Source organism: Aethalodelphis obliquidens, unplaced genomic scaffold (genome assembly GCF_003676395.1).
Source record: "Aethalodelphis obliquidens isolate GAN/ISIS:26980383/991018 unplaced genomic scaffold, ASM367639v1 scaffold128, whole genome shotgun sequence".
Taxonomy (NCBI): Eukaryota; Metazoa; Chordata; class Mammalia; order Artiodactyla; family Delphinidae; genus Aethalodelphis; species Aethalodelphis obliquidens.
The window spans coordinates 455,689-483,632 of NW_020838072.1; the positions used below are offsets into that span (position 1 = coordinate 455,689).

The 27,944-nt window shown below is 37.7% G+C and overlaps 1 protein-coding gene and 1 long non-coding RNA gene across 2 annotated transcripts; one reads left to right on the plus strand and one right to left on the minus strand.

Moving 5' to 3' along the window:
- Nucleotides 1-417: 417 nt before the first annotated feature.
- On the minus strand, nt 418-19,205 carry MOB1A (MOB kinase activator 1A). Its single transcript, XM_027099101.1, has 6 exons — nt 18,999-19,205; nt 15,605-15,771; nt 10,839-10,932; nt 9,252-9,385; nt 4,994-5,157; nt 418-3,876 (listed from the first exon to the last, which is right to left on the minus strand). Exons 1-6 carry the CDS (start codon nt 19,010-19,012, stop codon nt 3,799-3,801), a joined length of 651 nt encoding a protein of 216 aa, XP_026954902.1. The 5' UTR covers nt 19,013-19,205; the 3' UTR covers nt 418-3,798.
- A 4,122-nt stretch (nt 19,206-23,327) lies between these two features.
- On the plus strand, nt 23,328-27,597 carry LOC113615968 (uncharacterized). The gene is made up of 3 exons (XR_003431169.1): nt 23,328-23,621; nt 26,478-26,532; nt 27,496-27,597. It is a non-coding gene; the product is annotated as an uncharacterized LOC113615968 (long non-coding RNA).
- Nucleotides 27,598-27,944: the final 347 nt, after the last annotated feature.

Consider the following 27,944-nt stretch of genomic DNA (forward strand, 5'->3'; position numbering starts at 1 on the left):
TAACCTTCCACAGAACCTGCAAAAATCTCAAGTTTCACATTTAAATAGAAACAAGTGTGTTGAGACATACTTTCATCAGTCCTTCCTTTCTTTCAATATATTTTATTCTGATGAAGTTACAAAAGTAGATACAAAATATATTTTTTTAAAAGTACAGTTAACTGACTTAGAAAAATAGATAAAGCCCCTAAAGGTTTAAAAATACAAAATAAATTTTCATGTAAAGAACATTTAAAAATATTTTAGATGATAACCAACACTAACTTAAACTATTTTAAATGTAGACCAAACATAGAATGTTGTTCTATAATAAATCTATAGCACACTGGTAATCCATTTGGATTTACAGAATACTTGTTTGGAAAAGAACCTGATAATGAGAGAAAACCCAAGTGAATTTCAATGCAGTTGCTTCAATAAAATTACTGCTATCAGAGATAATATCAATAGCATCCCCCAAGGCCCTTTGCAGTCTGAAATACCAAAATCTAATGCAAAACAAAGGAACACTGAGGAACTACTTATTTTCCCTCTTTGCCAGAATTGTACAATAGTAAAAAACCAAATCCAGTTACTGAACTGATATTAGGAGGAAATAATGTCCCTGTTGAAGCTGCTGAGTTTGGTGTACCAGCTGGTATTTTCAGGCCAGAATTCTAGACAGGAGAGACAGCCTCATACAACCAGGCAAGGGTAACAACAGCACCATGACTGGAGTTGCTTAGAAACAAATTTCTAGGACTTATACTCTTCAGTAATGATTTATTTATGCTTATAAGGTGATGATGTTATGTTTAGAAGCTTCTCCACTTCCAATGTGACCTCACTGTTCAGAGAGAAGGCTAAGAGTATAATCAAGAAACCTCAACAATATTTGAAAAATTAAAATCACCACCAGAATTTTTCCTCTTGCATTACTAGAAAAACCTTCCTCTTGCTGTTATCAATGTAATGATGAATACAGATGTGCATTTCTCAAGCAGCTACATGAGCTAGGGATCTACAAGTCTAAGATGAAAGGAAATACTTTGTTAGCTGGCAGCTCACTAAAAATCACTTTATTCACAGTTTGGAGAATAAAGGATACATCTGGCTGTCAATACAAAAACTGTAGTACAAGGAAGTTGCACTATTTAAACAAAAACCTGCACTAAAATCATGGGTTGGACAGTACTTGCTAAATTATGCAGTTAATCCTATGGTGCTTTAATTTCCAGGCCTTTAAAAAAAACTTCTGGCCTGGAAAGTTTTTTTTAAAGGCCTGGAAATTAAAGCACCATAGGATTAACTGCATAATTTAGCAAGTACTGTCCAACCCATGATTTTAGTCAGGTGTGAAGGGCAGTGATCAGACACTGAGAGATGACTTCTGATTAGGAGGAGCCAGGCGAATGAGTGTTACTCAGGGAGATAAATCAAGATTGAGAGGAGTCAAAGAGAGACTGATTTCTTCCAACTTTAATCAAAGGTTGGCCCTCCAGCCAAGTCAGAAAGGTGTCATCCTCTCCCTATTCTCTCCCCTTCCTCCAACTCTCCTGTTCTCAACTCCCTGGCCTTGTATGTAAACAAATAATGTTAACACCAATGTTTAGATGCATTGTTGGTTAAGCCAGATTAGCTTGGGAACCTAGTAATGCTTTTATTTTTTTTTTTAAAAAAAGGACATTCTGAATTACCTGAATTCCCAAATTACCAACAAATTTTAAAATTTATGTCCCATTATTAAGCTGCCTCTACTACTGTCCTAAATGTGGCCATCTTTAGTTAGTTTTTGGGCTGAGTCATGAAGAGAGGGAGGATTTCTACCACTGAAAATAAATGGAGAAAAGTGAGAATCCTTTTGTTTGATGATATGTGAAATATTAGAAATGATGAAAGTACAATCCTAGGTGAGAAATATTTCATTCCTTGCATACTTAAAGCCAACAATGTTCAAAGTCAAGAATCAGTAAGATTCTAGGTGGCATGTAAAAACCGTCTTTCTTGTTTGGAAATGATCAACATAAACATACAGAATGCGTGACAGGGACTTTGGATATTCTTAAAACATGGATTATGGAATGTTTCATAGAGGGCTTTTCTCTTTTTTTTCATAAGGGATTTTTCTACTCTTTATTTCCCAAAACAACGATGTACGGTTTCAGCCTAAATCAGATAAAATGTTTTGTTTCCTTTAAAATTCTACATATATTTAAGAATTTATTGAAATTGGATTATTACAAAAATGGAGTTTCTAAGCAATTCTTTTCTTTACATTCTAGTGGAATAATAAAAATAAAACCCTATCAAATTTAACCTTAACCAAAGGTATCAAGATGGAAGATGGTGAGTACTTTGCAAAAAAAAATCATAGCTCTGAAACGAAGAACATTGATGAAATTAAAGTGTTGCCAGTCTGGCAAGTCTTTAGTAATATGTGTGCCTCATTACATTTTAAACAGTCTAAATCTTAGAAACCTAAAGAAAATTAGGTCTTTTCTTCATTAAAGATTCTTTTTATCCCAATAGAAACAGAATAATTTCAAGTTTTAATACAGAAACAAAACAGAATAAAATCCCAATCCATCCTTTGACTATTAACAGATGAAGTTTTCTTTTTTTTTTTTTTAACTTATCCCATTTTGTCTCCTTTAAACATATTACCCCCCGCTCGCCCAACACACACACACATTAAAGAACAGGCAGCACATCAAACTTTTAGCTGGGTTATAAAATGTGTACACCTTCAAGGTTTTTTATTGTGGTTTTCCTTACGTTTTATCCTTACTGGGATAAGGTTCGTGCATTTCTACACTACACTTAACTAAGCCTCAAGTCACAATAAAAACGTATAAAAGTAGTTTCTTTTTAAAGGAAAACTCAAAATAAAATAGTCAAGTACTCTGAGTACTTTCTTCCATTCTCCTATCCAAATTTTAAGGCCTCTGAAACAAACATGAATGAAAATAATGGTTTATGAGACCCAAATTTGTCATAATTTTTTGGAAGTTTTTCTTTTCTCAGCCAAAACCTACATATTAAAATTAATCTGAATGAAGCATTTCAAAATAAAAATCTGCAAGACGATCCTTAGATGCCTTAAAAAAATTATTTGATACACACACACTAAAAATTTAGGTAGGTTTATGTGAATAAAATCCCAAATAAAGATTAAAAAATAAAGTCCTTTTAGAAATAACTTTGGTTACTCCCATACCACAAGTCATATGATGATTTAAACTGCAATCATGGATTTTGAAAAAATATACATATATATAATCTTACCTATAAAAACACTAGCATACAAACTTCAAACTACAAGGTTATCCAAAGTGACACAAATGTTCTAAATCTTAAGGAAATTTTAGAACACCTCTTCTATTTGTAAAATAAAAGCAGAATAAAACTGATCTGTGATTGCATTATTAGGAAATTTGTTCTGGAAACCTGTTAATAAATTATTGGAAATTCTTAATATCCATCATGCTGTCACCTGAAACAGAGTCGATCATCTTCTTCAGTAAAAGAGTAAGTAAACTAATAAACTACAGGTTAGTCCTCACATTCTACAACCAAGTATGGCTCTATGGCAGTAACAGCAGTGGTCACACAGTGCCTCAGATTCAGCTGTGTCCTGAATTTCTCACTCTGAAGGTATTAGGCCAACCTACCTTTGGGACAATTTTATCAGTAGACACAGACAATAGGTGTCTTTTTATCTTGTTTTCTTAAAGTTTGTATCACTAGTCTATAACAGAAAGCAACGAGATAGCTCTAGCAGTAGATGAAGCAAGAGGGTAACTGTTCTAGAAGAAAAATTTATCTGTCTTTCGATCCAAGCTTCTCAATTAATTCCTGAAGAGGTGCCAACTCACGCCTATCAATCAGATTAAACTCCTAAAATAAAGAAGAAAAATAAAATTTAAAAACAGATCTAAAATTAAAACTCTATAAATGTCATTGAGAAGGGCTTCCCAACCCTAGCTTTCTGAAATCCAAAAGAATGATGAAATAATCTCTATGAACATTTTAAAATGGGGTCATTTTTACTCCCTGTTTTAAAATACAGGGGACTTAATAAGTAAGCAACCATACATATTAGCATGATCCTGTGTAAAATCAAAATCGTATAATGTTTGCATTTACACAGAAATTATCTGAAAACTATACACTGAACCATTGATAGTGGCCTCATCTGGGGCAGCAGACCTTTTACTTTCGTATATCTATATCTACACTCTATCCATGCCATGCAATAATCTCAGAAGGAAAACAAAGAAGAGAGCACAGTACATTCTCCTTTGTGTGGTACATAGAATTGTGACATACAATATCTACTATAAAACTACCTGCTTTCCCTCCAAAATATCTAGAGAGACATTTATATTTTACATATAGAATTATATATCTCGAAAGTTAGGCTAACGAGTCCCTATTCTTTGATATCTTTTTCAAACAGTGTGAATTATTTTGACTTTAAAAAGCTCTAATTCCAACTAAGGGCCCATAAGGAAATAGGCCACACCTCTGAAGAGGGTGGTTCTTTTTGAAGTTTCTAGCTGCTGGCTTTGTAAGATTTGGCCTGAAGTGGACTTCTGGAAACTTAACCCAAGATAGTAGCTAGTGAGTTCTTCCAAAAGTTTCTCGTTTAGGCATAGACATCTCATGAAACAACCCAACCATACATGTTTTCCCATGGCATCCCTTTACCCAGCAGTGGCGATGGAACAGGAGGGTATGGACAAGCTTTCTTGAGTGTTTGGTGCTTCTTGTCATATCTTAACCAGAGACCTGGGGTAGGTCTCTCCAGAGGCAAAAGGTCCAAAATGGGGGTAATGGTTTCTATGCTGCTATGCACATCAAAGAAATAAACATGGAAAAGGGAACAAAACACGAGAACCCTGCATGCTTAGCTCTACATCTATAAATAAGACTCTAAAAATTACTCTATATAAACTACCAATCCGGATATGTCCAGGTCAAAGGACACAAAAGTCAACGCAGTTCAACTTACCTGAACAAAGAAAATAAAGTGCTTAAAGGAGGTGTTGAGGTGGGCCTCCTCCTGCAGCTGCATCACAGAATCAAAGTGCTGGTGATAAATATGGGCATAAACCCTGAACAGACGCTTTAGAATGGTCTTTGCCACAGACATAAAGTTTTTAGGAAATGGGACACCTGTAATATAGGTATGTATCAATCAGTCTTTTATCAATTCAAGAAAAATAGCAGAAAAGTTTAGATGCTGAAATGAGCAACTCCAATACACAAATTCACAAATACAAGCCTATTTCCATTTTTTTTTAAAAGGCAAGGGAAACCCCCCCCAAACCTAAGTATATGAGGTATCCTCACATACCACACTTTTCCTGACTGCCTTAGAATAGTAGACACAGGTATCAAGTTATGCAAGATGATGAGGAATCAAAAACAATTTTAGTTGTTTAATACAGGAGAGTTCCTTCCTAAAATTAAATGCAACAAGTTTTTTCTTTTTCTTGGCTGCACGTCGTGGCATGTTGGGATCTTAGTTCCCCAACCAGGGATTGAACCCACGCCCCCTGCACTGGAAGCATGGAGTCTTAACCACTGGACCACAAGGGAAGTCCTGGAGAATAAGTATTTTTGACTATAAATAGAAAATTTTTACTTTTTGCAATTTTTAACTGTAAAAAAATTTTTTTACACAAACACATACACACTCAACCAGGACTGGAAACTCTCCCGAGCAAAAAAAAAAGAAAGGCACACTTTGAGTCATTATTATCTACTGTCTACAAATAAAAAGTATTTCCTCGGGGCTTCCCTGGTGGCGCAGTGGTTTAGAGTCCGCCTGCCGATGCAGGGGACACGGGTTCGTGCCCCGGTCCAGGAAGATCCCACATGCCGCGGAGCAGCTGGGCCCGTGAGCCATGGCCGCTGAGCCTGCGCGTCTGGAGCCTGTGCTCCGCAACGGGAGAGGCCACGACAGTGAGAGGCCCGCGTACCGCCAAAAAAAAAAAAAAAAAAATTTCCTCTTCTGAAGTACTCTGAAAAGCCAGTTTTCCTTCTTAAACTAGGAGTCCTCAACTTTTTATTTAATTTTTTAAAGTGCTATTTTCATTTTCCTATAGTCTAAGAAGGCGAATAATACTTTCTGTAAAGGGGAGGAATGGCACCTCCCTAGTTTTCAAAGAATATAAACACCTCCTTAGAAAAGAACTGGGAGAGGACTTAGTCATCTCTCTCCAAGCACTGCAGGTGGGGATGTGACTGGTTGCATTCCTGAGAATTTTGGTTGACAAGACCAATGTTTCTTAGAAAACAGGAACAGGAGAAAGACAATACAACTGGCACTCTGTATAGCTAACAAATACATAAGAAGGCATCTGCTTCTAAAATAACCTAGATTAGTTGGCCTTAAAGGTCTGTTCCACTAGACTACTCTTGAACATATTCTTTTCTCTAATCTTTCAGAAAACAAAGGCTGTCACTTTCTCCTTCCCTGCATTTTGTATTCTTTATTTCTCAACCAGTCCTTAATAGCTTGAAATTTAGAATAGTTTGCTCTTGTTAGCTGATTTGTGTGTGTGTGTGTGTGTGTGTGTGTGTCCCCACCCCCCACCCTTAGTCTTGGTAACAACTTGCCTTTTCACACATTATTCTGGGGCTTATGGACATGTTTTTTCTGGACTTGGTCTTATATTCATGTACTGAAAAGATGGATTTAAGTCAAATCCTTTTTCTCTCAGAATTCACAAATGGGCCCCATGCTATTAAAAAGAACATTAAGAATTTAAAAAAAAGAATTAAAAAAAACCAAAGAAAAAAACATTAATAAGTTGGATATATTTGTTTAAAAATGAATAATAGACAGTTTTGTCTAATAAGAATAAATAATTAGCATAAGTAAGCTCTGGATAATAGCCTAATGAAGAGGGAAAGAATTCCAGAACATTAGGATAAAATACTGAAGAATTGGGAAGCCGAGGAAAGAGAATAATGACAAAAGTATTCTTTACTTCCATAAGAGGGAAACTTTAATAAAGAAATATACAAGTGATTTGTTTTAATCTAAGCAGCACTTTCCAAGCTGAATTTAACATTCAGGCACACCCAATACACAATAAAGGATCTATGAGAAAGGAAACAAAAGGTTTTATAGAACGGAAAAGTTGACCAAAAACAAACAGACCAAACACAACAACATGACATAAATTTTTCTCCTGAAAGAGCCTCTGATTAGACTTCAAAAAGGAATCTGCTATGTTCTGAATGTTTGTGTCTCCCTCAAAATCATGTTGAAATTCTAACCCCCTAGATGATGGTACTAAGAGGTGGGGCCTTTGGGGGTGATTAGGTCATAGGGCATCTGCCCTCATGAATAGGATTAGTGCCCTTATAAGAAAAAACTCGACAAAGATGATTTCCCTCTCTGCCATGTGCGGATACAACAAAAACACTGCTTTTTGCTATCTGTAAACCAGGAAGAGGACCTATGACAGAACCTGACCATGCTGGCTCCTGATCTTGGACTTGCAGACTTCAGAACTGTGAGAAATACATCTCTATTGCTTATAAGCCCTCCAGTCTCCAGTATTTTTTGTTATAACAGCCCGAACAGACAAGACAGAATCCAACAATATGTTGTTCATAAGATACCCTTATACTGAAAGTGACAAGGACCAATCACATCCATGAATACCAATGCCAAAATCTTAATCAAAATAGCAGAAATAAAAAAAATACTCTTGCAGCAGAACATTAAAAAAAAAATGGAGAAAACCTTATGATCAACAACAGATACTAGAAGAGTATCTGATAAAACCCTATAACCAACTTGATTTTTAAAAATTCACATACCTCTAACCAAAAGCAAGATTCCTACTTAATGCTGAAATACTAGAAGCACTCACATAAAAGTAAACAAGAAAAGGATGTTTGCCATCATCACCATTAATCAGTACTGCTCTGGAAGTACTAGTTATTGCAATTAGATAAGAGTTACACAAGTAGTATATTTATCAGAAAAAAAGAGGTGAAATTAATATTATCTTAGTATGATGTAACTATATACTTTAAAAACTCAAGAAAACCAATCCAAAAGAAACAATCAGAATAGTTTTCCTATATACTAAACAATAACCAGTTAGAAACCAGATTATCAATAAAAACATTAAGTGCCTAGGAATAAACTTAAGAAACCTGAAGGACTAGCATAAAGTAAAATACAGAATCTTACACGAGGAAATAAGAAATAATTAAAAGACATGAATAAATGAATATGAATTGTTCTTGGATAGGAAGACTCAGTATTGTCAAGAGAATGAGAATCCCTACATTAATCTACAAATTGAATGAAATCATAATAAAAATCTCAGTTTTTATTTTTTTACCTTGCAAAATGTTTCTAAATTCTTTGGAAGAACAAATTTTCCAGAATAGCTGTAAGTATTCTGAAAAAGAAGAGCAAGGAAGAGAGACTAGCCCTACAAGATGTTCAAAGATACATAGCCATGGTAATTAAAACAGTGTGGAATTTCTAAAACAATAGATAAAGAGATTAAAAGACTCCAAGATATATGTCAATTTGGTGTACACATATGATAATGAGGGGATAAAAGACACATGTATTCGATAAATGGTACTGGACAAACTAGCATTTATAGGTGGAAAAAAGTAAAGGGAGCACTGAGAAAAAATTCCTGACAGAACAAAGATTAAAATAAAATGCAAAAACAAAACCACAAAAGTACTAAATAAAAGCATGGACAAATATTTTATGATCTGTAAGTAGGAAAATCCCTTCTAATCATTGTATTAAAATCCAGACATCATAAAGGGAAAGATTAATAGGTCAAAATAAGAACATTATACATAGAAAAAAACCTCACAAACAAGACAATATGGCAACCCAGGGAAAAAATACACACAACATGCATGACAAAGAGCTAATAACCTTAACATAAAGAAATAGAAAAAGGATATAAACAGAAAACACACAAGGATCAATAAACCAAAAAATGCTCAATGTTATTGATATTTTTTAGAATGTACATTATACTAGAAATTTATTTACCCATATTAGAAAAGATGAAAAACTGAGTAACTACTAGTACTGATGAAGAAACACAGGCAGACACAAACATGGCTGGAAGGAGTATACATTCACAAACTTTTTGGAGAGGAATTTGGCAGTCTTTATTACATTTTTTTTATAGTAATAGAGCATTAAAAAGACAATAACACACTTATCTTTTAAAAAGAAAATTAGTTCTACAATATTAACTCACCAATTTTAGAAGGAAAAAGAGTTTCATCATCAAGTTGATCCTGAACCCAAGTCATCAAATAGTCAATGTATTTTGGTGCAGAACATTTGATTGGCTTTTTAATATTAGTACCATCTGCCCAATGGTATTCATATCTGGAGAGAAAAAAGTTTTAGTGATAAAGTTTTCAAAAACATGTTGCAACTTGTAATCAAAGTAGGTTCACAGTTTGTCAACAGAAGTTATATATATAGTACTATAGTATAGTATAGTATATATTTTTAGTAAATTACCTAAAGTTCTACTGAAGATTACTTGAGAGTTCCCTGTAGAAGTACAGTTGACCCTTGAACAATGTGGGTTTGAACCACACAAGGTCCACTTACAAACAGATATTTTTCAATAGTAAATGCTACAAGATCCACGGTTGGTTGAATCTGTAGATGCAGAGGAACCATGGATACGGAGGGCCGACCATAGTTACACTGTATTCTGAAATGTGATGGTAATAAATGGAAAAGAAAAGGAAGCCAGTGTGGCAGCTGGCTGTGCCAGAATCTGTTTTACAACACAGCCCTGAGAAAGACAAAGGAACTGCATTCCTGTCTGTTAGACAGAGGGTGCTGAGGACTGGGTAAGGTGCTGATGGATCCACCACATTCTGAGCTTGTTGGCCATTAAGTAATCATCAACAGAGCCAAGATTATAAAACCCGGTTTCTTGGAGAGGGTTTTAAAGAAACAATTTTAGGCATGCATCTTTTTCTACCTCACCTTTGCTGAGCTAGAATGATTAATAAGACTTAATCAAAACTTCACTGTGTGAAGCATTTAAGCCAAAGATAGTTTGAGGAATAAAACTTAACACTTCACAAAATAAAAAACATCTCTCCTAAAATAACATAATAAAAATAGGACTCAAACTCATTGGGGCCCTTTTTTTCCTTTACATCTATAGCAAATTCAGACAGGACTATTTTCTCCCAAGAGGTAAATATCTTGCTACCATCTGTCATCACATAAAATCAATCATTTGTTATAGGAAAAAAGGCCGGAAGGACACACTAAAATGTTAATTCCATCACATCTTAACTTTATGGGTGATAAAGAGTTCCATCTCTTTCTCAACATTTCTAGAAATTTATGATAGTCAAAAAAATTTTAATCTAGCATTTTTAAGCCAGATAACTAAAGCAGCACAATTTGGAGGTAACTAACAGTAAAAAGCACAACAACAAAAAAATCAAATATTAAAGGGTCAACTAAAAACTCTTCCAAGAAATTAATTTAAAATCCAGAAACAGAACCATAAGTATTAATAAAATTGAAAAAAATAACTCTTGTAAAAGCAAGATAAACCTAACTCAAATTTCTTTACTTTCAATCCTACTACTGAATATTCATACTTAATATAATGCAATTATAAAAAATCAAAATACTGGGTACCACATACCGAACTATTTAATAACTAAAAGCTTATAGGTAAACTTTTTGTTTTCACAAGCAAATGGGTAAGAAAAACAAGTCTTTATTATTTAATTTATATCAATTGGTGATTAGCTTTATTTGGTAATAATTCAAATACCTATATAATAGCCAGTATAAGTACCTTGGACCTGCAGACATGACTGGACAGCTTGCTTCAGTGCAGAATTCTGTGATAGTTCCATATAACATGTTGATCTGGTTGAAGAAATCCACAGCTGGAAAGATAATAGCAAAACTGTGTTAAAATGTCTGTGTAAACACAACAAAACATCAGACCTCTCAGTCGGAGGATTCAGCCAAGAATCCTCAGGAGATTCAACAATCCAGGGGCACATAAATTCTCTTTCTAAGTTGTTACACCTAAGTAAAGTTAACTTTTAATATACATTAACTTTTAATATACTAAGCTTTTAAACAGCCTGTAAGCAGGAAAATAAAATATTAGGGATAATTCTAACGTAATGGTGATTATTACATTAGAATATACAATTTGATCATATACAAGCAAATGAAAAAATCCATAGCTTCTTACCAATCTGGACCAGACAATATCATTTGTGTTGGGAAAGAGAAAAAAATCGTTGCGGAATATACTGGGAGGGAGGTGGATCAGCTGTGTCAGGCATTTAAAAAATCTAGTTCATCATAAAAAATTGAGACCTAGTGCATATTGAGGACATAAAAAAGACAGGAGATAATGCCCCTTCCCCTAGAGTCTCCAGCTAACAAAAGGGACAAAATTAAAAGAGAGGAGTAATACAACATTTAAGAAGATAGCATACAAAGGCCAACAATAAGTGCTAGAAGAGTTCAGAGAAAAGGCAACATCTCGAGGAGCTGAGATAGTCAAGGAGTACTTCCTAAAGGAGCTTCTGCTAGATCTGGAAGAAAACAGAAGAGGAAGGGGGTAAGAAATGAACTTAACTGAGTGAAACATATTACTCTGTGCAAAGAGAACCACATAAGCCTTGGCAAGCTTTTTAAAAAATGTCTTAGTTCCCCACCTAAAAGACTATCTAAAAAATCAACTAGGGCTTTTCCAAGTTTCTTAGAAAACAAATCAATATTCCACCATGTCAAAAGGAATTTTATACAAAACTCCCTCACTTATAAACCTTCCTCTTAAATTAGTCATGTTTCTAAGAAAGTAATACTTAGGCATTCAATTCATTCAAAACAAAGAGTGTGCCCAGATGGTGTGCTGGTTTATTGATCTGTTCTCAAAATACAGTCCAGAGATCCCCTGTTTCAGAGGGGAATCTGTGAGGTCAGAAACATTTTAATTGCTCTGAATTTTCACTCTCTCTCAGGAGGCACTGTGGAGTTGTCCAGAGGCTCCATAATGTATGACATCACAACAGACTGAATGCAGAAGCAGATATGAGAATCCAGCCAACCTCCTATCAAGTCAGACATTAAATAAGATTTGTAAACCTGTAAAACAATGCCACACTTCTCACTAAAATTTATCTTGGAAAATAGTCATTTTTCATAAAAATATATTTATGTTAACATGTATTTTAAAATAAGTATTTAAACTTGCTCAGTTTTAATTTCTAACACAGTATCACTAAATATAACCCACATAATTAAAAGCCCTTTAAGGTTCTCAATAATTTTTAAGAGAATAAAGGGATCCTGGAACCAAAAGGTTTGAGAACAGTTGATTAGAGCATTAAGTCTCAAAGAAAAATTGAAAGCTGAAGGTCAACAAATGCCTTCAGAATAAAAGATGATATACAGATGGCCAACAGACACATGAAAAGATGCTCAACATTGCTAATTATTAGAGAAATGCGTATCAAAACTACAATGAGGTACCACCTCACACCAGTCAGAATGGCCATCATTAAAAAGTTGACAAATAACAAATGCTGGAGAGGATGTGGAGAAAAGGGAACCCTCCTACACGGTTGATGGGAATTTATCAATAAATTGGTGCAGGTACTGTGGAAAACAGTATGGAGGTTCCTCAGAAAACTAAAAATAGAGTTACCACATGATCCAGCAATCCCACTCCTGGGCATATATCTGGACAAAACTATAATTCAAAAACATACATGCACCCCTATATTCATAGCAGCACTATTCACAATAGCCAAGACATCGAAACAACTTAAATGTCCATCAACGGATGAATGGATAAAGATGTGGTACATATATACAATGGAATATTACTCAGCCATAAAAAAAGAACGAAATATGGGACTTCCCTGGCAGTCCAGTGGTTGAGACTCCACACTCTCAATGCAGGGGGCATGGGTTCAATCCCTGGTCAGGGAACTGAGATCCCACATGCCTCACAGTGCAGCCAAAAAAAAAGAGAACAAAATAATGCCATTTGGACCTAGGGATTATAATACTAAGTGAAGTAAATCAGAAAGAGAAAGACGAATACCATATGACATCACTTATATGTGGAATCTAAAATATGACACGGGGCTTCCCTGGTGGTGCAATGGTTAAGAATCCACCTGCCCAGTGCAGCAGACATGGGTTCGATCCCTGGTCCAGGAAGATTCCATGTGCCGCGGAGCAACTAAGCCCGTGAGCCACAGCTACTGAGCCTGCGCTCTAGAGCCCGCAAGCCACAACTACTGAGCCCACGTGCCACAACTAATGAAGCCCCCACACCTAGAGCCTGTGCTTTGCAACAAGAGAAGCCACCAGGATGAGAAGCCCTCACACCGCATGTAGAGCAGCCCCTGCTCACTGCAACTAGAGAAAGCCCACACACAGCAACCGAATACCCAATGCAGCCAAAAATAAATAATTAAAATCAATAAATTTTAAAAATAATAAAAATTTAAAAATAAAATAAAATATGACACAAATGAACCTATTTATGAATCAGAAACAGAATCATGGACATAGAGAACAGACTGGTGGTTGCCAAGGGGGAAGGGGTTGGGGGAGGGATGGAGTGGGGGGGCTGTGGTTAGCAGATGTAAGCTTTTATATATAGAATGGACAAACAACAAGGTCCTACTGTATAGCACAGAGAACTATATTCAATATCCTATGGTAAACCATAATGAAAAAGAACATAAAAAAAGATATATGTATATGTATAACTGAATCACTTTGCTGTATAGCAGTAATTAACACAACACTGTAAATCAACTGTACTTCAATTTAAGAGAAATCAAAAAAAAGAATGAAAGATAATAATTTGAATAAGGTTACAAAAAAGGGGTCTTTTCTGAATAGATAATATGTCACATGGTTCACATGCCAAAAGATAGATAAAAATATACAGTGAAAAATCTAAGTTCCAACCACTCCAACTTCCCCCCTACACACAGGTAACTACTATACTAATTTTTTCTGTGTCGTGCCCCCTAAGTTTCTTTATCCCATCTAACACAAAAGATAACACATTACATAGTTCTACACCTGATTTTTTTTCTCTTAGTAATATGAATAATGGCTTTTTAATGAGTTGAGAAAAATAAAATTTTTCTTAATGTGGCTCCTAGAAAATTTTAAATTCCATTTGTAGCTCACAATATATTTATTTCTATTGGACCACACTGACCAAGGCAATGATTATCAACAGTTGAATACCACATAAAAAGACAACTAGACACTATGGAAATATCTACACTGTTGGAAGTATATACCACCACCTACGAAGTAGTGTTAAACAAAATCAAACCTGAATCTGATCAAAGCTCCACATCTGTTCTAACATGGTAGCCACCAGACACACAATTTACGTTAAAATGAAGTTAAGTTTAAAATTCATTTCCAGTCACAGTAGCCACATTTAAAGTGCTAAATGGCCACAGTGAAGATATACAACATTTGCCTAATCACAGAAAGTTCTCTTGGACAGTGCTGCTCTAGACTTAACATTTACAGGAAATAAAAGAACAAGATAATGGACACCTTGGGGATGTTATCAGCAAAACTCATTCTGTAGAAAACAAACTGGTTTCTTCAACAACAACAAAAAGAGCAAGGAAAAATAACTGCAATGAAGGGCAACCTGTGAATTAAGAGATTCAAGAAACATATGTACAGGGCTTCCCTGGTGGCGCAGTGGTTGAGAGTCCGCCTGCCGATGCAGGGGACACGGGTTCGTGCCCCAGTCCGGGAAGATCCCACATGCCGCGGAGCGGCTGGGCCCGTGAGCCATGGCCGCTGGGCCTGCGCGTCCGGAGCCTGTGCTCCGCAACGCGAGAGGCCACAACAGTGAGAGGCCTGCGTATGGCAAAAAAAAAAAAAAAAAAAAAAATTTAAAGATTCCTGGAACAACTAAAATTCCTAATAGACTTAAACCCTATCATCCAGAACTGATCTCATCTCAGAAATGATAGACACTAATATTCAAACCTCTAGCCTCAGCATATCCTTCCATGTCATGCCCTTACTTCTTGAATTCAGAGTGACTTTCAGCTCATGGGTCCCTCTGTTTTCTCCCAATCTCTCAATTTTCTTCTGACTACTCCTAACTCACAATAATCAAGTGACTGACCATAACAACTGCACTTGACTTTTCTGTATACACAGGCAGATGAAAGCTGCTGGGAGTGGGGGCACAACTATGAAGATGGATTCCTACAAAGTCATGTCCACCACAGATAGAATCTTTGTATTTATCAATCTTTCATTTGACCTTACTCAGCAATTCAGACCATTCTCCTCAGAGATAACCCCAAAGTACTTTTCACTTCTCCTCAGGTCTCTCTCTATTTAACCACACAAGCTACAATCAGGTACACTCTGAAGAGAACACACTTTGGATGTATTTGCACTTACATGTTTCCTTACAGATAATGTGTTTTACTAAGACAGCTACATCCATAAGAAAGTTCATTAACAAAAAGATTTTAGCAAAATCTTCTTATAAACCAGTAAAGTTGAAAGTTATTAAGAACTTACTGTTAACCGCAATCCATTCATTGAGGTCCTCTCCCTCTGGCAACATAACAGCTTGTCTCAGATTCCCACTTCCTAGAGTTGCTTCTGCATGTTTTAAGAGTTCATACTGATGAGATCCTTCAGGGATATTCTTCTTTGGTTTGAATGTTTTAGAAGAGCGGCTACTACTGTTAGGTTAAAAGTAAAAGTACATCAATTTTTAGGACCGGAAGCAGAATGACAATTTTAGGCATATAAATTGTTTTGAAATATAAAAATATTCCCTGAAAAGTACCAAGATGGGGGGTAGGGGAGGAGAGAATAAACACAATAAAAGAAAGAGTTAAATTTTTTCCCCTACATAGAAACAGGATTAGCAGCACAATTTCACACAGAAGGCAATTTTGCTATGCCTCATGAAGCAGTCTGGTGTAACAGAAAGGGCACCTTAACCAAAAGGAGAAAAAACCTGGATTCTAGTTCTTGATCTGCCACTAACTCTGTGACTGCCCGAGAAACCTAACCTCCTTTGGCCTCAATTTTCACCTAATAGTGCTGTGAGGGTGTTAGCTTTAAGGTTCGTATAGCTCAAAAATCCAGTTTTCTGTATCAAAATATTTGTGATGCCATCAAAGCAAACCAGAGAAGTAGCACTAACATTTTAGAGTTTATAGCACGGAAAATAAATGAGACAACTGGTTTTGGGGGGGGGGAAACAAGTTTTTATTCCTATCTCACACCATTCATAAGGAAGGTCTTCCTAACATGACACAAAGCCCAGAAAAAATGGACAGCTTTCCAACGGTAACAATTAAAACTTCAATAATTCAGAACAAGGAGACAAGTAGCCAAAAAAAGTACTTGCAACATATATTAAAAATATTAACTAAATTATAAAGGGCTTTTATAATCTGTTAAGAAAAAGGCAAAGAATGCTTTAGAAAAATGGGCTAAGGAGATGAATACACAATTCAGAAAGAAAAACAGAATGACAAATGAACATATGAAAAGCTGTTCAATTAAAATTAGATTTATTTTTCCTTAACCTGTCAGAAATCAGAACAATTACATTAAGTGTGGGATAGGGTAGAGCGAAATTAGTACTTTAATTCGCTAATGGTCAAAGTGCATTAACATTTTAAGAGGGCAACACGGCAATATCTATTAACACTGAAATGCTTCTCAATCCATCCCTTCTACTTCTAGGTGTCTCTCCTCGATATGGATAAGGATGTGTTTCCCAAGATTATTTTTAATAGCGAAAAACCTGGAAATGATCCTAAAGCTTACTGGTAGAGGAATGAATAACTATGATACATCTATATCATGGAATACCATACAGTAGTTAAGAATAACAAGATAGAGGTACTTGTATTCACACCGATAGATCTCAATACATGCTTAAACATATTACAGAATGAAATGTACAGCAGAAGCCCATTTTGTAAATGCATAGAAAGTGTCACCCATCAAACTGATCCTGGTGATTACTTCTAGGAAGGGGAAGGGAATAAAACTGAGGACTTTCACTTTACCTGGGTAATTTGAATTTTAAATAAGACTGATTATGAAGTAAAAAGGAGTTATGAAAACAATAAAAATCAAATATGGAAAGTTTGTGTTTAACATGATAAAGAGCTAAAGTTAATAAGGAAGTACTAAATTAGAGGGAATGGCCCTTTCAATAGAAACAAGCTGTGAATGACAGGTAGCTAAATATTTTCCGTACTTAGCAAGAAATGATGTCTCAAGGTTCAGTAAGATCTTCATCTAAATTAAGACTTTTGTGCTTCAAATGGCACCATCAAGACAGTGAAAAGAATCCACAAAGTAGGAGAAAATATTGCAAATCATAGATGTGATAAGGGACTTGTATCCAGGATAAAGAATTTTTACAACTTAAAACCAAAAAGACAACCCCATTTAAAAAATGGTCAAAGGATCTGAATAGACATTACTCCAAAGAAGATACACAAATGGCCAATAAGCACACAAAAAGATGCTCAACATCATTAGTCATTAAGGAAATGCCAATTAAAATCACAATGAGACACCATTTCATGTCCACTTAGGATGGCTATAATCAAAAACGCAATTAACAAGTGCTAGGGAGGGTGTGGGGAAATTGAAACTCATACAGTGCTGATGGGAAGGCAAAATGGTGCAGTGCTTTGAAAAAGTCTAGCAGTTCCTCAAAAGGTTAAACATAGTTATCATATAACCAGGCAATTCCCAAGAGAAAGGAACACACACGTACATCCAAGTTTATAGCAGTATTATTCATAATAACCAAAAGTGGAAACTCAAATGTCCATCAACAAAACAAAGTTTAAAAGAAATAAAGAGCCTCACATTTAGGTCCAAAAAGCAAATAAGAACTGTGCATCCACAAAACAGAAAAAAAGACTGGGGGGTGGGGGGAGGGTAGTGGTGGTTTCTAGTAATATGGAAATTTGCAATTAAAATATAAATCATAAAGATTTTTTAAATGGTAATCATACTCTGAAGACTATACGCTTAAAAAAATAATCCAAAGGAGGGGAAAAGCGATTTAGACAAAGATAGTCTCAGTAGTCCTATTTTATAATAGCAAAATACTAGAAAGAATCCAAACTTCTCACAATAAGAAACGGGGTAAACTCTGGTTATGAAACACTATTTTAGATGTCAAGTATGTGGGTGATGCCCATAACTGAAAATGGATTATTTATTCGCTCATACAATACATATTTAAGCAACATGCTAGGTAAAGAGAGCCACCTGAGAAAAATAAGGTGCTAGAGCAATGCTTCTCAAACCTTAATGCGATTAAGAATCATCAGAGAATTTACAAACTTTCCCATTGAAGGCTCCTTTGGGCCCAGACGTTATCTCTAAAATAGGATTCTACTGAGTTAAAAAGAAGTTAGTTAATTATACAAATTCACAAAGTGGGCTGAATCAGAATTGTATGCAAGGCCCGCAGCTTAACTTCAGCGGCACTCCCACATTTTCCTGGGGCGGCATTTTTCCGCGGGGGTAATTTAATACTGACGATAATAAAGCTGGACGTACGGTGGAGTAAAAATCTAAGTCAGCATGCATCGTTACTAAAAGGCTCGAGACTCAAGACAAATTGAGACCCCCCCAGATCGTCCCTCTGCCCTCAGGTGCCCTCGGGCGGAAAAGTCTGGAGGCACTACCGGCCTCAGGGCCTTTCTACTCCCCAACCTTCTCGCTCCGCTTCCTTTGCCTCGACCTTCATCTCCCTCTGCTTCTGCCCACATCCAAGCCTCCCCCGTGACCCAGAGCTTGGGCAAAGCAAGCGCCGGGCACCCGACCCCGGCCCCGGGGACCCGCCCTCGCCTCAGGCGTCCGTCCGCCCCTCCCGGGCCTCGGCCCTCAGTCCTGGAGCCCTCGACCGGGCCACACTCACAAGAGGAAGCTCATCTTCTATCCTCGGAGGGGAGGGGAGGGGCCGCTGGCCCCTGCCGCGGACAGGATTCGGAGCCCGCGCGGGACCAAGGTGGAGCTTAAGGTCCTCAGCCAGCGGACAGCGGAAGCCCGCGCCGCCGCTGCTCCGGGCCGGGATCGAGCTGGGGCAAGCAGGTGAAAGCAACTGCACCCGCCTCTCCCCCCTCCCCCACCTTACAGACCTAAAATGCGGAACCAGCAAAATCTCGCGAGCTAAGGCTTCGTTCTGCTCCTCCCCACTGAGAGGGTCTCGAGAGGCCGCTTTTCGCACCGCCCGCTCCTCCTCCTCAGCCAATCAGCAGCCTCTAGGCCGGGACTTCCGCTGCCGGAGGCGTGGTGGAATTGCGGTCTTCGGACTGGAAGAGCGGCTGAGCCTGTGCTTGGTTGGAATTGTTGCTAATGTCTTGCGTGTTCCATCTCAGTAGGTGTCAAGGGGCCTCTGTGAGGGCAAAAATTTTTTTAATTTTTTTTTTTCCGCCGTGCTGTGCTACTTGCGGAATCTTAGTTCCCCAACAAGGGATGGAATCCAGGCCCACGGCAGTGAAATGGCTGAGTCTTAACCACTGGCCGACAAGGGAATTACCCAAATTTTTTTAAAATTTTAATTTGATTTTTAAGTTGAGCTCTAACTCACATAGCATAAAATTCACCCTTTTAAAAAGTACGCTCCTGTGTTTGTGTGTGTGTGTGTGTTCAGAGTTGCGCAACAATAGCCATTATCTGATTCTAGAACATTTTTTTCCATCACCCCAAAAAGAAACGGGTACCCATTAGCAGTCCCCATGCCTCCCTCCTCCCAACACCTAGCAACAACTAGTGTACCTTCTTTTTATATGAATTTGCCTAATCTGGATATTTCATGTTAAGTGGAACCACACAATATGTAGTGTTTTGTGTCTGGCTTCTTCTGTTTTTCAGATTCATCCATGTTGTAGCATGTATCAGTACTTCCTTTTTTATGGACGAACACTACTCCATTGTATGAATATACCATGTTTTGTTTATCCATTCATCTGTTGATGGACATTTGGGTTGTTCCCACTTTGGGCTGTTACGAATACTGTTGCTACGAATATTCCTGTACTGGTTTTTGTGTGGATGAATGTGTTCTTTTCTTTTGGGTATATGCCTAGGAGTGGCTGGGTCATATGGTAACTGTATGTTTAAACTTTGGGGTAATTGACAGATTGTTTTCCTAATTGGCTGCACCATTTTACATTCCCACTGGCCAATATCTGAGGGTTCTGATATTTCCACATCCTTGATAGCATTTGCTATTATGTATTTTTCTGATTATAGCCATCCTAGTGGGTGTGAACTGGTATCTCTTGATTCTGATTTGTATTTCCCTGTTGGCTGATGTTGAGAATCTTTTCATGTGCTTATTGGCCTTTGAAACAAATACATTTTTATCTTCCTTTAAGTTACCTCAGGCCCCCAAAAGACCATCTGAAAAAGGGTCCTGGTCCAGTAACAGTCTTCATCCACTATCTCCACAACATTACCATTTCTTTTGTTCCTCAACACCAGTCAGTCCACATTCTGCAGGGTGCCTGCCCTCCCACAGAAAATTCTCTCACCAGGCTCTCCAGTGTCAGTTTCCAAATCCCACAGGCATTTTTCAGTCATTATCTTACTTGCCACTTAGTTCTATCTGGCCCATCCCACTAGACTCCTGATTTGATCACTGATTTTATTTTTCAAGAACCTCTTTGTCCCTCCCTGTGATCTGGCTTCTATAGGGTACAAGTAGGGCACAGAGAAGGGGAAACCATGGCCAGATATGTTGATAATACTTTACTTTAGCCAGGTTTGTTTGGATGCAAGTGACGGAAACCCACACTGTTCATCTTTCCATCAGAACTATCTTACGTTTTCTTCCCCACTAGACTGTGAATTCCTTTGGGGGCAAAACATAACTTGTTTATTTGTCATCGCCAGTGCTCAGCACAGTGCCTAGCACACAATAAATGCTCAATGAATGAAGGGTGATATAGACTGGAATTCCCAGACTAACAGAGGAGACTGACACAGGAATAAACAGTAATTAGTGCGGTATTACCAGTACTGATAAGATGAAAGGTAGAGGAATTCTAGACTTTTTATGACTTGGCCTTTAGTTTTCTAGTTTTCTAGCTTCATTGCTTAAGGTGGTTTTCCAGCCAAACAACTTCTTGCTGTTTCTCCAATAAGTCCTGGGCCTCTTTGAGTCCATGCTCCTGTGCTCGCAGTTCTTTTTGCCTGGAATGCCTCAACATCCACATCTTACCTTGTCCTTCAAGATCCAGCAGGAAATCCTCTTTCCTACCTCTGAACTCTTGTAGCCCTGTATCTATTGATATATCTTTCTTGTAATATAATTATAGTTGAAGTTAAAGAGTAGTATTTGCATATTTAACAGCTGTTTTGTTAGATGGTAGGGCTTTGAGAGTTTATGTTCTTTTCTATTTTTCTGTATAATTCCAATTTTTCTCTAAAAGCAAATACTAATATTAATTTCTTTCTTTCTTTTTGAAAAGAGAAGCAAGATAGAATAGTGACTAAAAAGCTCATGTTTTGGAGGTGACTATTTGTATTTGGACCCTGCCAGTGCTACTTAATAACCATATAACGTTGAGTCTTTTCATAACTTTTTGCGTCAGTTTTCTCATTTGTAAAATGCGGGCAATCTCTTAGGGTTGTGAGGATTAAATAAGGTATAGAACTCCCTTAGACAGTTCTAGAACGTATATTTACTCAATCAACGTTTGCTATTTAAAAAGGAAGAAATTTTGACATGTTTTATTACCTTGGTTGGATGACCAGCCTCTTGAAAGCAAATCCCTGACTTACTTATCTTTGTATTTTAACTGTGCCTATTGTGGAGCCTTGTATGAGATATTTAGCAAATAGAAATGTAGCAAATATTTGCTAAGTAATGCAACTGAATATTTGGCTAAGTATTATTTTATTTATTTATTCATTTTTTGGTGGCACTGTGTGGCTTGTGGGATCTTAGTTCCCCAACCAGGGATTGAACCTGGGCACTCGGCAGTGAAAGCACAGATTCTTAACCACTGGACTGCCAGGGAATTCCGGGCTACGTATTATTTTAGACCAATTTTTTAAACAGATGCAGTCCCTGAATTTCAGCAGTTCTTGTGTAGCTTAGGAAGTAGTTGCATCTGCTTGCCCAGGGAGTACATTCTCACTTTTTGTTGTTGTTTTTAACCTACCTCATATTTCCTCAATGGGGAACAATCTTTGATCAAATGGCAGTAAAATGACCAGGTAAGGCAGTATGTATTTTCTGGAAGGGATGGAAGTGCCTGGATCCTTCCCCAAAATATTTTAATAAGGAAGCCATGTGGGAAAACAACAGAGATATTATATCACGAGGCTACTAGAGTGAGAGCCACAAGGAAAGTCCTATGCTGGTTCTGTAACCTTGGCTTCTGAGAAAGAATGCAGCCATTAAATGATAGAGCAGTGGTTTAAACTGGAAACCTCTTCATTACCCACGTGTTTTCTATGAGAATTTTAATTAATTAATTAATTTGTTTATTTTTTGGCTGCATTGAGTCTTCGTTGCTGTGCGCGGGCTTTCTCTAGTTGCAGCGAACACTTTGTTGCAGTGTGTGGGCTTCTCATTGCAGTGGCTTCTCTTTGTTGCAGAGCACAGGCTCTAGGCACGGGGGCTGCAGTAGTTGTGGCACGTGGGCTTAGTAGTTGTGGCACACGGGCTTAGTTGCTCCACAGCATGTGGGATCTTCCCGGACCAGGGCTTGAACCCACTTCCCCAGCATTGGCAGGCAGATTCTTAACCACTGCGCCACCAAGGAAGTCCCTATGAGAGTTTTTCTATGGTATTTTCAGTTTGTTGTACACATTCTCTCTTTCACACACACACACACGCACACACACACAATTATTCTAGAAAGGTGCCGTCTAATAGAAACAGAGTTTGAGTTAAAATAAGTAATTTTAAATTTTAAAATAAGTAATTTTAAAATAAGTAATTTTAAATTTTCTAATATATATAAAGATAGATAGATAGATATAGATAGATAGATATTTAAAGCAAAAATTAAAAAACTGAGTGGAATTAATCGATAATATATTTTATTTAGCCTGATGTATCCAAAATAATGTGATTTTAACATGGAATCAATTTAAACATTTTTAATAACATATTTTACTTTTTTTTGCAAAACATGATATGAATGTATTTACATCTACACACAGCTCAGTTTGGACGAGCCACATTTCAAGGGCTCAGTAGCCACATATGGCTAATGGCTGCCACGTTGGACAATACAGTTCTAGATCATCTACATGATCCTCTCATAACATACCTTCCTTTTTGCTTGCTCTTTTTGTTATCAAAGTGCCAGTTGTCATGATCTAATAAAACATTAACAGAAGCAAGCAATGTGAAAACAATGCATCAGTACCAACTGACAGCCACATGACACGCCGTGGAATGAAGAAACCAAGAAAAAGCAAAACTGGGAGAGAATCAAGAATAGCTCAGCAAATGGTGGTGCAGGATGCCCAGTGCAAAAGAATTTACCCTGTACCTGTCACGACCACATTCATGTTGCAGGTGATTTTATTTCATCCAAATATTCCCTGTCACATTAAGTACTGATGTTATTTGGATTTTATTAACTTTACTGGTTTTGTTGGTGTTTCATTTATAACTGTAATTTGATAGCTTTTTAAAAGTTATAAACATAAGGACATTTAGAAATTTATACTTTTATAATAATTTATATTATTTAAATAATGTAATTGTCATTAAAAATATTTCCAGACAGCATGAGAAGTGAGTTTGTGAAAATTTTCCTCCCTTTTAATGGGATTGTTCCTTAAGTTGGAGAATCACCGAGGATATGAAAGGCCAGCCATTTATAAGAAAACCTTTCCAGATAGCTACATTTGAGAGCAGAGGGGAGGAGGGGGAGCCTTAGGGATTTGGAAATATTTGACCAGGATATCAATATAGATCACTTAGAGATCAAAGATAAGATTTCTGAATGAACAAATATAACAAAACAGAAACAGACTCATAGATACAGAGAACAAACTGGTGGTTGTCGTGGTGGGGGTGGCGGGGGAGATGAGTGAAGTAGATGAGGAAGATTAAGAGGTACCGACTTCCAGTTAAAATGACTTATTTAGTCATGGAGATGTAATGTAGAGCATAGGGAATATAGTCAATGACATTGTAATAACTTTGTATGGTGACACTTAGTAACTAGACTTATGATGATGATCATTTGTGTATAAAAATATCGACCTGAAACTAATGTAATATTGCAAGGCAATAATACTTCAATTTTAAAAGTAATAAAATGTAAAAAAAAAAATAAGATTTCTGAGAGAGAGAAAGATAGAGTAAAACATAGGAAGAGAGTGAGAGAAATTGCTAATTGCTACAGGGCAATTTGCTCCCGTCAGACACAGCCTATAGTCTACAAATACTGGGGAGGTTTTACTCTTTCCTTGGCTCAGTTGGCCAGAGAGATCACTGCACACCATCTGGTCACAGCAGATGCTGAAAGCAGAAGCTAAGCAGCAAATTGTACCGCAGCCAATACTGCCTTTTCTGAACCTCTCCCACCCCCTGCCCCACCGGCATTCATCACGCAGTTCCCCTTTTCAGCTCCCTCGGGCAGAATTTGCAACCTTGCATTTTCATTCTGTGTAAGTGTCCTGTCTCATCATTTGAACAAACTCGCTCAAGCCCCACCTCTTCTCACTTTGGTCACAGCAAGGTTCCTGCCCCTCCCAGCCTAGTTGGTGCTCTTGGCAGCCTGTGTTTTAGCCCCTGTCAACAAGTGGATGAAAAAAGACAAACAGACAGTAAAGTTGGTAAGCTGTCCCTGCTCGTTATCTCATGACTCAGGTCACAGGTCATGAAAGAGAAATCCCAATTTGTTGAAACACAGAAAATTCACTCAGTGAAGAAGCCATGTGAAAGTTTCCACTTTGAAAATGTCTTCAGTCTAAGGTCAGACCTCTGTCAGTTACATACACTGGTGAATGCAGTTCATGGTCCTTGCACTCCTGGAGCTCATATTCAGTTGGAGAAGATAGATATTAACAAAGAATTACATAATTACTACTAGGAAGAAAAGCACAAAATGCATTAAGAGCATTAAGAGAGCGTAACAGGAGAGACCTAAGAGAGACTGGGAGTCTCAGGAGATGTCATTTAAGCCAAGACCCGAGAAGGTGAGGTAGCCGAATGAAGAGAGAGGGAAGAGGGTCTGTTCAGAGTCAACAGCACGTGCAAAGGCTTTGAAGCAGGTAAGAGTTTGCTATGATCAAGGCACCAAAAGAATAGAACTACCGTATGACCCAGCAATCCAACTACTGGGCATATACCCTGAGAAAACCATAATTCCAAAAGACACATGCACCCCAATGTTCATTGCAGCACTATTTACAATAGCCAGGACATGGAAGCAACCTAAATGTTCATCAACAGAGGAATGGATAAAGAAAATGTGGTACATATATACAATGGAATATTACTCAGCCATAAAAAGGAACAAAATTGGGTCACTTGTAGAGACATGCATGGACCTAGAGACTGTCATACAGAGTGAAGTAAGTCAGAAAGAGAAAAACAAATACCGTATATTAACACATATATGTGGAATCTAGAAAAATGGTATAGATGATCTTATTTGCAAAGCAGAAATAGAGACACAAATGTAGAGAACAAATGTATAGATACCGGGGTGGGGGGCGGCGGGGGTGATGGGAAGAACTGGGAGATTAGTATTGGCATATATACACTATTGATACTATGTATAAATTAGATAGCTAATGAGAACCTACTGTATAGCACAGGGAACCCTACTCAGTGCTCTGTGGTGACCTAAATGGGAAGGAAATCCAAAAAAGAGGGGATACATTTATACGTATAGCTGATTCATTTTACTGTACGGTAGAAACTAACACAACATCATAAAGCAACTATACTCCAATAAAAATTAATTTTTTAAAAAAAAGGCACCGGAAGAGGCCAGTGTAATGAGAATGTGGTAGGCAAAGGGAAAGTGGAGGAAGCTGAAACCAGCCACCAAAAACTTAGATCTTAGTTGAAGCCGGTTGGCCAGCCATTGAAAGGTTTTCAGGAGAAGGGTGATGCCATCTACACTTTAAAATGTGGAAGCAGTTAAGAGGCTATTGTTGTTGTCTGGGCAGAAGATGGAGTTGCCCTAGACTAGATCAATGGGGAGAAGTAGACAGAACTGAGGTCTACTCTGGAGAAATAATTCAGTGATGAGCTGACTGTGAGTCAAGGCTAAGTTCTGTGTTTCTGGCACAAACAACTAGCTGGTTGTTGCCAATTACTAAGATAGAGAAGATGGGAGGAAAAGCAGCTTTGGGGGTAGATCAGGAGTTCTGTTTTGAATGTATTAACACTGAAATATCTACGATGCAGGTATATACAGGTCTGGAGCTCAAAGAAGAGACCAGGATGAAGATAATCTTGGCAGGTACCAACATATAGATATTTACAGCCATGGCAGTGGCTAAAATAGCCAGGGGGAGAGTAGAGAGTAAGAGATGCCAGGGCAGAACCTCGAGGAGCCCTGATATTTAAAGGCCACATAGAAAGAAGAAACTGGCAAAGGAGGTTGAGAAGGAGCAGCCAGAGAAGTAGGAGGGAAACTAGGAGGGGATGTTATAAAAGCAAGAGAAGAGTGTTGAAGGATAAGAGAGGGGGTCAACTCTATGGAATGATCTTGAAAGTTCCAGGAAGAGGACTGAAGGGAAAGTTTATAAAAGTGGTGACCTTGGGGAAATCTTCTGACTGTGTTCTCATCTTCATGTTCCACTGTGGTGATGTAGGAGAGAAGTTTTATAAATGCCATCATTGTGGGGGAGGAGAGTCAGGCAGGAACCAGATGTACTGATGAAAACCTTTGTCACCCAGGCATGTCCTGTGGTACTCACCGAGGAGTAGCCTTCTCTGAAAGTGTACTCTTTTTTTGCTTCAACTGGTTTTAATTGAATGATTCTTTAAATTCTATAGTGCTTTACAGTTTTCAAAATTTTCACATTTCATATAATCCCCTTGAAAGCATACTCTTGAGTAAGAAATGGTGACAAGAATTTGGCTCAGACTGCCTTCAGTCACAAAGAGAGCCCAAAGACTCGAAAGTTTTTAATGCCTTTTCTCATATTTTTTGCCATTTTCCTTTGCTATCTTAACCCTGCCACTTACTAGCTGTGCACCCTGCCACTTACTAGCTGTGTACTTACTAGCTGTGCACCTGTGCACTTATTTATCCTCTTTGTACCTCAGTTTTCTCATCTGTAAAATAGGGACAATAATAAGACTGATAAGAGGATTGGATAATACATGTAAAATACTCAGAACAGTGCTAATATATGTTGGCTATTATTAGTCTCAGAAACCAAAGTTTGTGTTGTTGACGTCTTTTCTCTTCTCCTAGAGTTCAAAAGCTATTTCTCTCGTGTCTTAAAAAAGAAAGGGACTTCCCTGGTGGCGCAGTGGTTAAGAATCCACCTGCCAATGCAGGGGACATGGGTTCGAGCCCCGGTCCGGGAAGATCCCTCATGCCGCGGAGCAACTAAGCCCATGTGCCACAACTACTGAGCCTGTGCTGTAGAGCCCGCGAGCCACAACTACTGAGCCCATATACCACAACTACTGAAGCCCGCACTCCTAGATCCCGTGCTCCACAACAAGAGAAGCCACCGCAATGAGAAGCCCACGCACTGCAACAAAGAGTAGCCCCCGCTGGCCACAACTAGAGAAAGCCTGCGCGCAGCAGCAAAGACCCAAAGCAGCCAAAAATAAATAAATAAATTTATATTAAAAAAAAAAGGAAATGGATTTGAAAATTAAATTTGCCATTTACTAGCTGTGTGATCTTTGGGA

Bases quoted from the DNA above. Each gene is read 5' to 3' on its own strand.
- MOB1A (XM_027099101.1), bottom strand. The intron at 9,386-10,838 runs GTACTTATACTG...TTTTCTCTCCAG, and splicing joins GTCATGTCTGCAGGTCCAAG to ATATGAATACCATTGGGCAG. The intron at 3,877-4,993 runs GTAAGTTGAACT...TCTTTATTTTAG, and splicing joins ACTTTATTTTCTTTGTTCAG to GAGTTTAATCTGATTGATAG.